This window comes from Chaetura pelagica, unplaced genomic scaffold, assembly GCF_000747805.2.
Source record: "Chaetura pelagica isolate M959 unplaced genomic scaffold, ChaPel_1.0 scaffold3, whole genome shotgun sequence".
NCBI lineage: Eukaryota > Metazoa > Chordata > Aves > Apodiformes > Apodidae > Chaetura > Chaetura pelagica.
Window position 1 is genome coordinate 2,321,930 of NW_009952974.1, and position 13,114 is coordinate 2,335,043.

General features: G+C 38.4%; 1 protein-coding gene across 1 annotated transcript in view; it reads right to left on the minus strand.

Moving 5' to 3' along the window:
• DIRC2 (disrupted in renal carcinoma 2) overlaps positions 1 to 3,463 on the minus strand; it is a 46,666-nt gene extending 43,203 nt beyond the window's left edge. Inside the window, exons 1-2 of the mRNA XM_009996223.1 lie at positions 3,439 to 3,463; positions 1,791 to 1,884 (exon numbers count right to left, since the gene is read on the minus strand). Of these exons, the coding sequence (XP_009994525.1) occupies positions 1,791 to 1,884; positions 3,439 to 3,463 (119 nt within the window). The remainder of the gene's footprint in view (positions 1 to 1,790; positions 1,885 to 3,438) is intronic.
• Positions 3,464 to 13,114: the final 9,651 nt, after the last annotated feature.

Sequence of the window (13,114 nt, forward strand, 5' to 3'; positions counted from 1 at the left end):
TTTCCCTAGTTGAAGAAGCTGTTTGAATCCTTCTCTTTAGGCATTTATTTCATTGTTCTCCTAGGTCTCCTCATTGCAGTTACACTGCAAAGCCTTTTTTAAAGGTGATCAGAACATGTGGAAACTCTCCTTCCCACTCCCCAAATGCTACCTCCCATCTAAATTTCATTTGGGAATTTCTTCTTGGGCTCTTATAGTCTGCATCCTTGCTTTGGTAAAGCCTAGGACAGCACAAGTATTTTGGCATGAACCATAAATTAAAAGCTGCATAAGACACTGCATTTTTGTGCATTTAAGCCATGTGGCCCATTTAAAAGATACATATATTTAATCCAAGATTGATTAGAAGAGATGAACTGGATGTTGAGCTCCCTTTGGCATCTTCAGAAAAGGTAAAACTAGGGCACAAGAAGGACTGTGCTTCCTGGCCTCCATAACAGTCCATTTTCACCTTAAAAGGGTCACAGTGAACAGTAGCACAATACATGTAGTCCAGCCTCCCCTGCCCACAAAATCCTTGAACACCTCATTGAAATGGGCAAAGCTGGACAACTAACATCAGGTACACCTTGGGTTTCCTTATACACACCCTAAGCACCTAAGAACTGAATTTGCATCCCCCTGCTCACCACATTGCACCTCGTTCACTAAACAGTGCACTACTTACTAGCTACTTACTCCTGACTGGGGCTAGTTTTACAGTCAATGGATTTACTACATTCTCAGTCCCCTCACTGAACCTACTTCTTTATCCATGGTACCCAGCTATATGCCTTCTACTACACACCAAACATTTTCTTTCCAACTTAAAGGTTTTCAAGCTGATTTCAGGGTAAGCAATACTAAGGAGTTAAAAAAGAAACTCGCTGAAATAATAGGACAGTGTGGAACCTGACTAGAATTCAAGGGGAAAAAAAACCACAACATAACAAAACAAAACCCTTTTATAAATAAGTTATTTTCTTGGTACTTACATATTGGTACGTAACTAGCAAAGAGCTAGTGCTACTACTATTTCTACTGTTTCTAAAGAAGCAGAAAAATGTAGTCATGCCTGTACTCCTTCCTCCTTCAGCATAAGAGGCAAAAGAAAGTTAAGTGAACAACAAGTGATCCAAATTCCCTGGCTCTACAAAACGAGTGCGACTCTGTAGTTACCCAGGATTCCCAGGTTCTATATACATCAACAGAACAATCAAATTGTATGGATTGTGTGATTTTTTAGGAAAGAATCTGTCTCTATCACAAACTCTTACATTGCATGCATACAGGAAGCATTCATTTCAACCACAGAGAAAGTACAAGACTACTTTGGAATGCAGACTGGAAGCAACCACATGAAAAAGTCCATTTTGTGTAAATCCATCTGTCTCAGTGCACAATCCCACACACCCAGTATGAGAAACATGAACTAATTATTTAATATTTGCATACAAATTAAGTGTTTTGGGTTTTCTGGAATGGTTCCCTGTATGATCTTGGGCCAGTTTCTAAACCTCTCTAAATCTTTGCTTCCTTGTTTGCATAGCAGACCCATGTTAGTTATGCAGGATGGAGTGAAGTTTAATTAGCTCAGGTTTGTAAAGGGCTTTCTGATCTTCAGATACTATGTGGAAGAAGGACTAGAAAAATCTATGCAAGGAGCAAAGAAGCATGTAAGCCTGCATCCATACATTTGGCATATCAAATTCACCCAGAAAATTTGTACCAGCATTTCTTTGCAGTAGCAGCAAAAATTACATTAGCAGAAAGTATAAAATACGTGTATTAAAAATAACAAGTTCACTTACTTCTTCCTGATTTCTAGGTCTGAAACTGGAACACATCTCAGGCCAGCTCCCAGTACCATGAGGGATGATGTTAGTAACACAGTTACTCTCAGACCTAAGATGAACAAAGCACAGTATTTTATAAGTCATGTCAACAATCTTGCAAAATAATGTTGCCTAAATGTGTATGTTTCCATGCAGTCTCACGTAGTTAATGCATCTCTCTTTCAAATCATAAACACTTTGGCGCTGATATGAATTACAGATACATTATTAAATCCTATGTTATTTTCTATATTTATGCATCAGAATTACAAAGACTTACTCTTACACCACACAGGGACTGTGCCCAAAATCTCAGAGATATTCTTGGAAGTGAAAAGTGGTAATAAAAGTATCATCAAAATGTACAACATTGCCTTTAGAATGAGAATCACCAGGCAATGTGCTCCAGTGTGTGACAGGAAATCTAGGTAGCTCCAAAGAAAAACCTGGACTTGTACATTCTTTTCCAACCACTTAATGAGTGTAGACACCAAACTGCTATTGTGTTCTTTCATAATGCAGATGAGCACTTCATTCTGAAGAAATAACCATTTTTTCAGGGGGAAAAAAAAGTGTATTTTTTTGCAGTCCTTGCAATTAGGGCAGGTTTTTGCTGCGCTCAGCTCGAACAGTCAGAGGTTGTAAATCTAATCCATTAGAAAAAAGCTACAATTGACTGATTCCTTGAATATGCTTTTTTTTTTTCATACTGCGATTCCCGCCTGACAAAGACTTAGATTAGAAGCAACTTTATCTTAATGCTGTAATTCCTTTTGCCAGCAGTTTATTTGCTGCTCTTAAAGTGTTTCCATCAGCAGCAAACAGAAAGAGAACAGTGACAGCTGTGGGGCTTAACCTCCAGAATCTTGTCAAACACCAAAACTATAAACATGCATAATTAAAAAACACTGATACAGTCTCTATTTGTGAAGTCATAAAACCTGAAACAATTTCACAGCAACAAACAGAAAATAAAGGGCTTCCATGTTCTTAGCAGAACATAATAAAAACAATTAAATGACGACAAACTTGCAGTATCTCTAACATTTAGGTAAAACTAGGAACTACTCAAAACACAGACGGAAAAAAGAACAAGTCATGGTGATAACTCACCTAACAAACAAACAAACAATTTTTATCCTAAACCTGCCAGTTTTCAGAGAAGCGCTCTCACTATTTACTGTAATCAGTACCATTCAACCAGCAGTCACATCAAATATTTTACCACCATGTGAATTTTACAGGGGGTTTAAAGCACGTATTTTTACCAACATGTAATTTTGGAGGATGAGACATCACTTTGCTCTTATTACAACTGCTCCTGGTGAGCCTCACTCATGGGCATACGACCCCTTGAGCTGGACACTGCACACACCAAACCAAAGACAACTCCTCTCCCAGCCAACCTAGTCCAACACAACACAAACATAAGCTGAAGTGACAGGTTTTCTGACATGGAGGTATGACTTCCTTTGGTATGTCTCAGTCATTAACAAAAGGAATGTAATCCCTAGTCCTGCGACTCAGAAGGACACCTCACATCCCTGATGCCCTGGAGAAACATCATCAGCCAAAACTATTTGTTTCCTTAAAGCACTTCCAGTGCCCACCCAGATTTACTTACTTGACTCTGCATCTAACCAGTACATGTTGCTGTTAAACTGGTTTTGCAAGTGTGTATGTGTTCAAAGAGCGCCAACTAAATGTCCAGATAATACAGCTGTTCAAAACCTTGTTGTTCTTCATGCTTTCTGGGCCACCATGTCAGCCTTCACATGGCATGCTTAACCCAGTATTACCACACTGCATATGTTGGGTAATTATTTGTATCAGGATCACGTATGTGATGCTTTTGCCTTTTCTCCTGGGAAATGAATCTTTGTTAGCGTTGTTTTTGTGCGTAATGAGAACTTGTGCACAACGGGAATTAGAATTTATTGACAGAAAATTGAAACACGAGTCTTTTAACTGAAAAATCTTATGTTTTCCATTTGGAAATGCTGCTGCAATGTTTCAGGAAATCTCTAGTAATATAGGTATCACCTCCGTATTTTCTGTAAACCAGTCTTTTTGAATTTCATTTCAGAAAACATTGCACATTCTGCCTTTCATAATACACAAGGACAGAGACAGTCAGCCCTGAAGGTCCTGCTCACAAGATGCCACACGAGGCAGAGGCCCAGGGCAAGCCCAGGGCACAGTAGTAAATGAGTTAAATACAGAAACTTAAGTTGTAATCACCACAGAAGCCATGAGGAGTTTTCCCAAATTAAAAAAAAATTAAACTGAGACAAAACCACAACATTTTATTTTTTTAAAAAAAATGCCCAAATCAAAAAACACAAACCAAGAAAATGTTTTAATTTAAATCTGCAGAAAAGTCTCCTGAGAAAAAAACCACAATTCAGTGAGAACTAAACTGGATACCAAAGCCTTTCCCCAGCCCTAATTTTACACTTATCTTTAACGCCAACCTTACATACTGGGTAATTTTAAAATAAAATTATCAGTTAAAGCCTCACAATGAACTACACTTCATCTCTCCAAACATACTTTGAAGTCCTCATCTTGAATACTACGTACTGCAATGTAACATTTTTAAATGTTTTGATTGCACAGGTTATTCTTCAGCCTTTTCTTCTACTTTAACATGTAAACACACCCCTAAAAATTCCTTCAGTTAAAGCTGCAAGTTGAAAATTACGACAACAAAGTGAACAAGTAAAAGATGTCAGACAAGCAGCATATTAGACATTTTCTTTCCTAATTACATGATGTATTTCTAACCTCTAAGCACCTCCCCCTTTTATTTGCTTCACATTTTAACTCTCAAATCTCTCCTCTTTTTCATCCTTGTCAGAAATTTTCTTTAACATGATAATCATTTCAGTATTTTTGCTTTGAACATTAAGCTGAACTGGACATCTTGTATTACTCTATAAGGTGCACACTTGAGTGTTTGCAGCATGGATCATGGGTACAATAAACCAAAGTAACCAACTAAGCCTGGGAAAAAAAAAAAAAAAAGCCTGTGACCCCTGGAAGAAATTATTTCTCTCTTTTAAAAGATCTAAGTAACTCACACAACCACGATTTTAAGTAGATGGAATTAGCTTCATTAATTTTACTTTGTAATGCAAGTAGTAATTGATGGTGGGGGCTACAGCTTCTTAAAATCCATCATCCAGTTTCAATTCCCTTTCTATGTGAGGTTTCTGCCACATGACTGGAAAGGGAAGAAACTAATTTAAAGGCATTTTCTGCCAACAGAGGAAGTTTTCTGTTCTTTGGAGCCCTTCTCATTAGCTGCTCATTCCAACCCTGCTCTTGCAGGAGGTTTCTTGGCCCCACAGGTTGCACTGACTGTTGAGCAAAGTGTGGCCACAATCACAATGGCCAAATGTTATTGACTGTAATAGAAAAGTCTGAGCTAGCAGCAGAAATTAAGTTGGTAATAAAAAGACATATTCATTATAATTTATGAGTGAAACAGTTGATACTGTTGTTAAACCCTCCTGCAGCTAATAACACAGTCTGCTTTACAACTTCAGCAGCCCACACTGCATTTGCTGTTTATTTCTTTATAAAACAACTACCCCCAAATGCCTGCCACTATTAGAGATTTAACACAAACTCTCAGACCACAACCCTCTTAACTCTCCTGCAAAACAGAGACTTTTGATCCAGCTGTACAAGTAAACCTTAATAATTACCTGTGCTGGCAGGATACGCTGACCAGATTTGGCCCCTGAGATATCGCTAGCTGGCCCACTAGTTTCCTTTCCTCTCTGCTGAAACAAGGCACACAGTGTGATGAACCCAGGACCCCCCACCATCCACAGCCCAACACAGAAAATGAGCAAAACCCAACAGACCACAAGGTGGTCTCACACCAGAGTGGGGGGCAGTGGCTGCTGTGGCACCCAGCTTCATTTCAGCTCCCTCACCTGCACCACAACATCAAGCTATAGCATCCAATATGTGGGTGTTGCAGCCTCCACAACTCCTCCAGTGTCTTACTCTCAAGATAATTTGTAAATTACATGAAAAGAAAATTCTTCACACACACACTGCATTACTGACTTGCCCAGTTTAATAAAATAAACTTCATAAAAGATGTACAGCTACAATGAACTCCTCATTCCAACTATTTATACATTAACACGTTGTCATTCAGAAAGAGAACATGATTAACAACTGTTTAATGCTTTTTTAAGCTCTTGAGAAGTATGACCATTTCTTCTCTCACCTGTCAATCACCCATTACAATAGGACATCATAAAACAGGTGATTGGCAGACTGTATAAACAAATCCTTACTCACACAAAACACGCATTCAAGTAAAAATTGTCATCGCATCAAGAAGTGGAAGTTTCTACTTCTGTTACAGACCTGCAGAGAGCAACACAATTCTAGTTCAGAGCATCACACACATGGCAGATGCTGTTTGGGTTTGTATTTTCCCCTCTAAATGAAGCATCTATCCTGGGGAGAAAAATTCCAGTTGGATGTGCAGATCAGATACTTTTCACCTTTCTACTAAGGTTAATGGAAGTTTGGCCAGGGGAAAGGCTTTTGGATTCAGCCCTCTCCCTGGCACAGCAGCAGTGGATTTCCCCTGTACAGATCACACACCCTGCTCTGGGTTGCAGTAATATTTGAGGGTTTTCCCTCCTTCAGCTGCAGATACTAGTAATAGTACTCACAAACACAGACTACAGCAAGGTTCTAATTAGAAATTAGTGACATGAGCTTGCTGCACATTTTCACAGTTCTTAAAGACCAGGCTGGAAGCAAGAACAGTCTCTTCTGACAACGAACAGAGCATTTGTTTAAACACTCTGCTACTCTACTAGTACTTTGACTAAACCATATCTAGCTAAAAGAAAAAATTTTAAAATCCTATCTTGATGCACACACACCAGGAAATCAAACACTCCCTAATTTCAACAGCTGTTCCAACAGTTAAAATTCACAGTTAAATTGTGCTTCTCCTTCTGATTTAAAGCAAATGCAATTTTCAAACATTTTTGTTTTACCTTTCTTCACAAAACAAAGTGCAGGCTCTTGCATTTTTCTTTCTATCCAATTAACCTACAAAAAAGAATGTTTACTTTTTGCTTCAGTAAGCAAAGCACAGAGTTCCAAGTCTTTCACAATTTTTCTTTGGTACTGGAATTGTTTTTCTGTATTGTCTAGATACCCTCCTTATTGTTCAAGCACTCTTTTAAAAATGGATTTCTTTGCTTGATACCAATTCTCCATTTTATAGGATGGGTCTGCTTCTCTTCCTCCTTAATGTGTGCCTTTACATTTTATCCATAATAAAACAAAAGCTTGATTAAACCTCTCATTTCATCAGCTAATACTGAAAGCTTTCCACAGGTATCTACCACTCCAGAAATCTTTGTAGTTTAAATGTAAATCCCAGCAAAATTATACTAATAGCTGCACCATTTACTCTTACAAGATCAGTTAACTTTGTCATTACTAAAATGTATATTAAAAACTCACTACCTTTCTACTGAAAACAGTGAATAAAACTTCCACTTTGCCTGCATTTTGCCAAATTGACTACTGTCATTTAGGACGATAAGCAGCAATCCTTTCAGAAGAAGCACCCTGGCATCAAGCAATAGAATTCTCAAAATAAGAGAACCCTTCCACTGATATAAGAAGACTTCATAGGTGAGATATGGTTCCAATCTTTTTGCTAACCCACAGAACAAACTTGAAAAAAATTAATATGTGGGGTCTGCCTTGGATTCCACAAAAGCACTTGACTGCACAGGAGCATAAATTGTGTTTGTAAATTGAATGGAAAATAAGTATGTTAACAGGAACAGCATCAACTACACTCAGAAGCAAAAAAACCTGGGAACCGCATACGAAGACTGTGTGCAAGAGAGAACATCCACCAAGTCATATATCAAAAACTACTCCTAGTTTGATGGCCAAGATGTCATAGGGTGCTATTAAGCACAACCTGGATCTCCCTTTCTTTATGGCTACAGGATGCTGATAATTCTGATGTTGCTGCATCTTTTGGAAGCTGTGTTTTTAAATAAACTAAAGCAATTTTTTTTTTCCATTCTTTGCCTTGGCTCTATGTGGCAGTGACAAAATCCAACTTTTAATTGAAAAGGTTTAGGACTTGAATTTATTTTTTTTCTGGTTGAAAACAAAGGAAATTCATGTAAGTGTTCTGCAAGTCAGGTGACAGCATCCTTCTGGTATCAAATAGTAAGAACCAAGCTCTATCATATAGGAATGGCTTAAAATAAATTAGACTCAAAGCTCCATTTCAATGCCCAGTCTTTTCTAGGATACAAGAAATATATCTCTTCCTATATAGATCAACAACACAGCCCAGTTTCAACTCTCAGTGGAGGACTGCATGGCATTGGCAGATTCCACTAGACTCCACAGCATACCAATTTCTGTCTGACATAAATAGTAAGCAGATTGGGATCCCCAGACAAAATATATACTAGAAATCTCTTGAAATGTAGGTGTAGTTGCCTTCAGAAGGGCAACTTCTCTTTATAATTTCTTACAGCTCTTGTAACAGAATCTGTCAGCAATAGTTGCCTAGTTCTAGGCTATCAGGAGGAGTTTGAAATTTTTAATGAATTAATTTATTTATAAATATTTTAATTTGAGTAAACAAACTTTGTAGGTACAAAACAGCACCATCAAGCAAAATAGCTCCTGTGGTTTGACACAGACATCCTAATTAGGGTCAGAAACTCAGAAGGGCCAATATACCAGAAACATTGTCACCTGTGATGCAGGGAGAATCCACAGTGAAATCCCTGCCAAATCAGGAAGAAAGACTGGTGCCAGGGACCAGATCTGACCCAAAGATAAAGTTATTTCTGCTTCTAGCACTTGTTGGACAGACATGGCAATAATGCATGCAAAACTGAAAACAGAAGAGCCAACACTCATTCCCCTCTGGTCCTTTTTGCAGGATAATTCTCAGAATAAAAACATGCCTTCTCTGCAGAAACCTTTTAATGTAAGTCCTTGTAAGAAAAGTATCACTCCTGAATTTTGAAGTTAGTTAAGAATCTTGAAAAAAAATCACAATCAAAGAGGCTCAAAGCACCAAATTTAGCTAGCCAAGTGTTTCAGAAAGATGACAGTCATCTTCAGGGAAATGACTGAACACATATAACAACTAAAACAAATATAGAAGCTTCTAGGATATAGATATATCTGCTTGTGAGAAGCAGAGCTAAATATAATGCACTTGGAAAGTATGACAATCACAAAACCACCCCACAATTCCTGAGCTGCTGTATCTTTCTCTAGGTGCATACTGTTTGTAAGAGAACAAGATATTTGTGTATTCACACTCTAACTGCTCTGGTCACTTCTGGTTTGTATTGTAAAACTCTTCTTGTGCTATCAGCAGAGTGGAGGGAAATGAGGTTGGTTGGGTTTTTTGCATTAACATTAATTAAAGTATATTAAAATAGTTCTTTTTCTGTTTACTCTAGATACAAGTATTTGCCTGCACCTATTAGAAGGCAGATCAAGCTATCACAACCATGTCAAGAGGACACAGTGTGCTTCTGTCTCATTTGCATCAGTTAGGTCAAGATGATCTGCAGACCCATCCTGATTTAACATCATCTTGGCATATTAGGCAAGCATGTAATCTCTAAAACAATGTCAAGGAAAGTACAGCTTAATTCTCCAACTCTCTACTCCTGTAAGTGTAGTTGTTACACACTTAATGACCCAAGTTGTTCTGTGGTGTCTTAGAGTTAGCTCCACTAACACAGATCTAACCGTGGTTGATGGCAGACTGTACCTGTACTATAGAGCAAGTATTTCAGAGTTTGTGCAACAGGTAAAAAGTTTGGTATTGTAAATGAAGAACTGGAAGGGCTTAATCTGAGCTTTTGGATATGTAGAAAGGTAGTTTACAAGTACTGAAGTTGCCTTCCATACATCAGCAAAGGATTTTGAAGCATCCTAACAGTTTAACATCAACAAGGAAGAAACAAATGGCAAAAGATGCAGGTCAAAAAATCTGCATTGCAAGTTTCTAAAATGTTGTAAATTCTATTTATCAGTCCAGAGACTGACATTTTGCCTGAACAGAGAAATAAAGCACTGACTTGAATGGTATTTGCCTGCAGATCAAAATGCTGGCTTTAAAATTAGTTTTAGACTCTTTACTAAAATATCTCCTATTCTTTAATACCATGTTTCTCAGCTTCAAAGGAGACCGATTATTTTAGCTGTTTATTGGTACTACACATTTTACTGCAGAGAGCATCCATTTTATCTGCAACTAATCCAAGTGCAATGAACTTCTCAATCCTTGCAGAGTGCCTCTGAAAGAAGAGAGCACTGGCCTGGGGCAGTGGAACCTGCATCTCTCAACATGCCTTATGAAATTGGGCAGGCCATGTCTTCTACTTCACGTTTCTCTTCCCCACCCCCTTTCTGCCTTGTTTATTCAGGCTATAAATATGGACACAGGAGCCAGTCTCAACCTTAGTATTGGAAAGGCCAGTAAATCAGGTCTTCTCAGGACCTGCAGTCAGTGCAGTGCTGAGATACAATAAAAAAATAGGTCTTTGAGTGCTGACTAAATCTGTGAAATCAATATACAAACACTCATAAGAGTTGCTACTTCTTCCTTCACCTCCTGTACCTGCTTTCTACTCTCAACTCCAATATTTACTGAAACAGGAAGATGCAAGTGAATCATTTAATCCCTCTTTGCCATCCCATAAACTGAAAAACTATGCAATAGGGCGTGCGTGCATGTACACGTGTGCTAGTGTATAAATACAGAGAGAGATGTGGAGCAATTGACAAAAATAGCTAATAATGCAGTCAGGGACTAAAGCTCTTCATTAATTTTGAAGCTAAATTATGGATGCTCATTAACAAGTTGAGGGAAATAACAAGATAACGAGCCTGCGCTCTAGCTCTCGCTGTTGTATTCCTGGACGAATGTTGACAGCCTTTCAGCACAGAACAAGGGGGAGGGAAGCTTTTTTCTTTCCTCTTCCCACTCACTTCAAGGACTCCTGATTGCACAGCAGGCTTAATTACCACACCACTAACTACAGATCTTTACCTGTAGCAACAGAGAGGAAAAACAATCTGTCTTGTACACATCTATCAGGGACGATGTTCTGTCATTACCTTAGTGGTACTTGCCTGCACCACTCAACAGTGCATGAAATTCTTCATTTTAAGAAATACCAAGGCATTCTGCTTTGCTGTGGCAGAATATCATAAAAGCAATCATGCAGCAAGGGTGGACAGCCATGCTAAATACTGCCTAGTGCATCCACTAAGCAGGACACTAAGTGCAAAGTCGCTCCTTTTCACTATCCCTCCTGAGAGCTGGGGGAAAAGAGCCCTAAGAGTCTCACTGATGTATTATCCATGCAGGTCTCATGACTTGTAGGAAAGGTCACTGGAGTTGGCTTTCAATTTTCCTCTCTGTGAACAGTTTCAATGTTACTTTAGAATTAAAATGCATCAGTCACTATTTAGGGTCCTTTGTTCATCCTAAAAAACACCCTTTGCAGCACCGTAATGGCTCCTAAACCCATTACATTTTTAAGGCTCCTGATCAATTCTTTAGGTTCACTTGTTTAATCAATTAAAAAGTAACAGCTCCACCGTTCTTAAACATGCAAAAGGGGTCGTGTTTATAAAAAAAAAAACCCAAAACTAAATAAAACAAGTTTCTAAATGCAGTTGTATTTGACATCTTGTATTCCACAAAAACAGTGGTAGACTTCACAGAAAGCAGAAAACCTCTCACTTTCAAAACACATAGTTCCTTCAGGCTGAGTCACACAGACCTCCAGTTTTAAAAAGAGGAAAAATCTAAAAATCCTCTTTATGACAACTCTGCATGAGAAAGCTTAATTTGCAGCTTTTGAGGAAGCTGGAGCACTGATCACAAGATTCTTCAGCATAATTACAGTTACAGCACAGCTACAGAGCCACATAGACACAAGAAGCATTAAAAACCAAAATAATGGCATGAATGGAATAGCTCTGAATGTCACCACTGAGCGAAAGGCAGAGCACACCACAATCTCCCTTGCCCCAGGATTATAACTAAAAAAATTCTTAAACTTTTACCAGTGAGGTCTTTGATCTGCTCAGCTGAGGGTACACTGAGCTGTCTCTGGGAAAACTGAAAAAACTTACTCTAAGAAAATTTGCAACATACTCTTACAGAGAATTACTGAAGCATCATGTTTCTTACATGTACTTCTGCTCATCTCAGCATTGACATTGTTTTTAGGGTGGTTTGAAACCAAATATTTTTGTTTGGCAGTGTCAGACTACAAATTTTCACAACAAGGAACACTGTTTCAGGACCTGTGCTATGAAAGGAAAAGCAAATACCACTGGTCTACATGGTTCCTTTCCCATAAGCAGAGCATTTCTCACTAGAAAAGGGGGAAAAAAAAAAAAAAAAAAAAGTAGAAATTGGCAAATGCAGAAAATATCCCAACTTTATTAACAAGTAATGAACCTCATTTTTGCATTCACTTCAAATTTGTTTTTCACTCCTAAAACATAACATGAAACTAATTCCTAAAAGCAACACTGGGCAAAAATAATGAATTTGTTTTGTTTGTGCAATGGTAATGCTGTTAGTGGAATTCAGAAATCATTAAAGCTGGGTTAGTTCAGCATTACCAAATGAAAATTGTCTTCCTTTCATACTTTGTTCATACGTAGCTTCTTCTGATAGGAAAACCAAACAATATCATATTAATTCTTCAAAGTTTTCTTTAAAGAAAGCAGATTCAGCTTTCACAGGCCAAAAAGATAAAAAAGAGTAGCTCAGGTTAACAGAAGTATAAATTAATAACTAGGAATTATAAATACAGTATAAACATACAGCTAGCAAAAATAATGCAATATAACTTTCCTAAACACTTAACTACTTCCAGGGGACTTTGGTAACAGTGGAATTATTGCTGTCATTTGTTATACAAGTTAGGACCAGCTACCTTTCTGAAGCACAGCTGCCAAACTCTTAAAAGCTTCTAAGAGATTAGCAAAATTTAAATGTTTCTAAAATGCTGCAAGACAGTGGATAACATTCCACAAGGCCTTCCAGAAGGGGAGAGTCACCAGCCAGAATGGCCACATCCACCCCAGCACCCTGCTCATGCCTCCATCATGAGGCCAGTCATGGGTCACCACCAAAGCCACAGAGGAAGAACCAGCCACCCTCCCTCCTCTGCCTTAGCAGCCCTGCAGGGAGCAGGCAGCCATGGCCAGGGGTGCCTGGG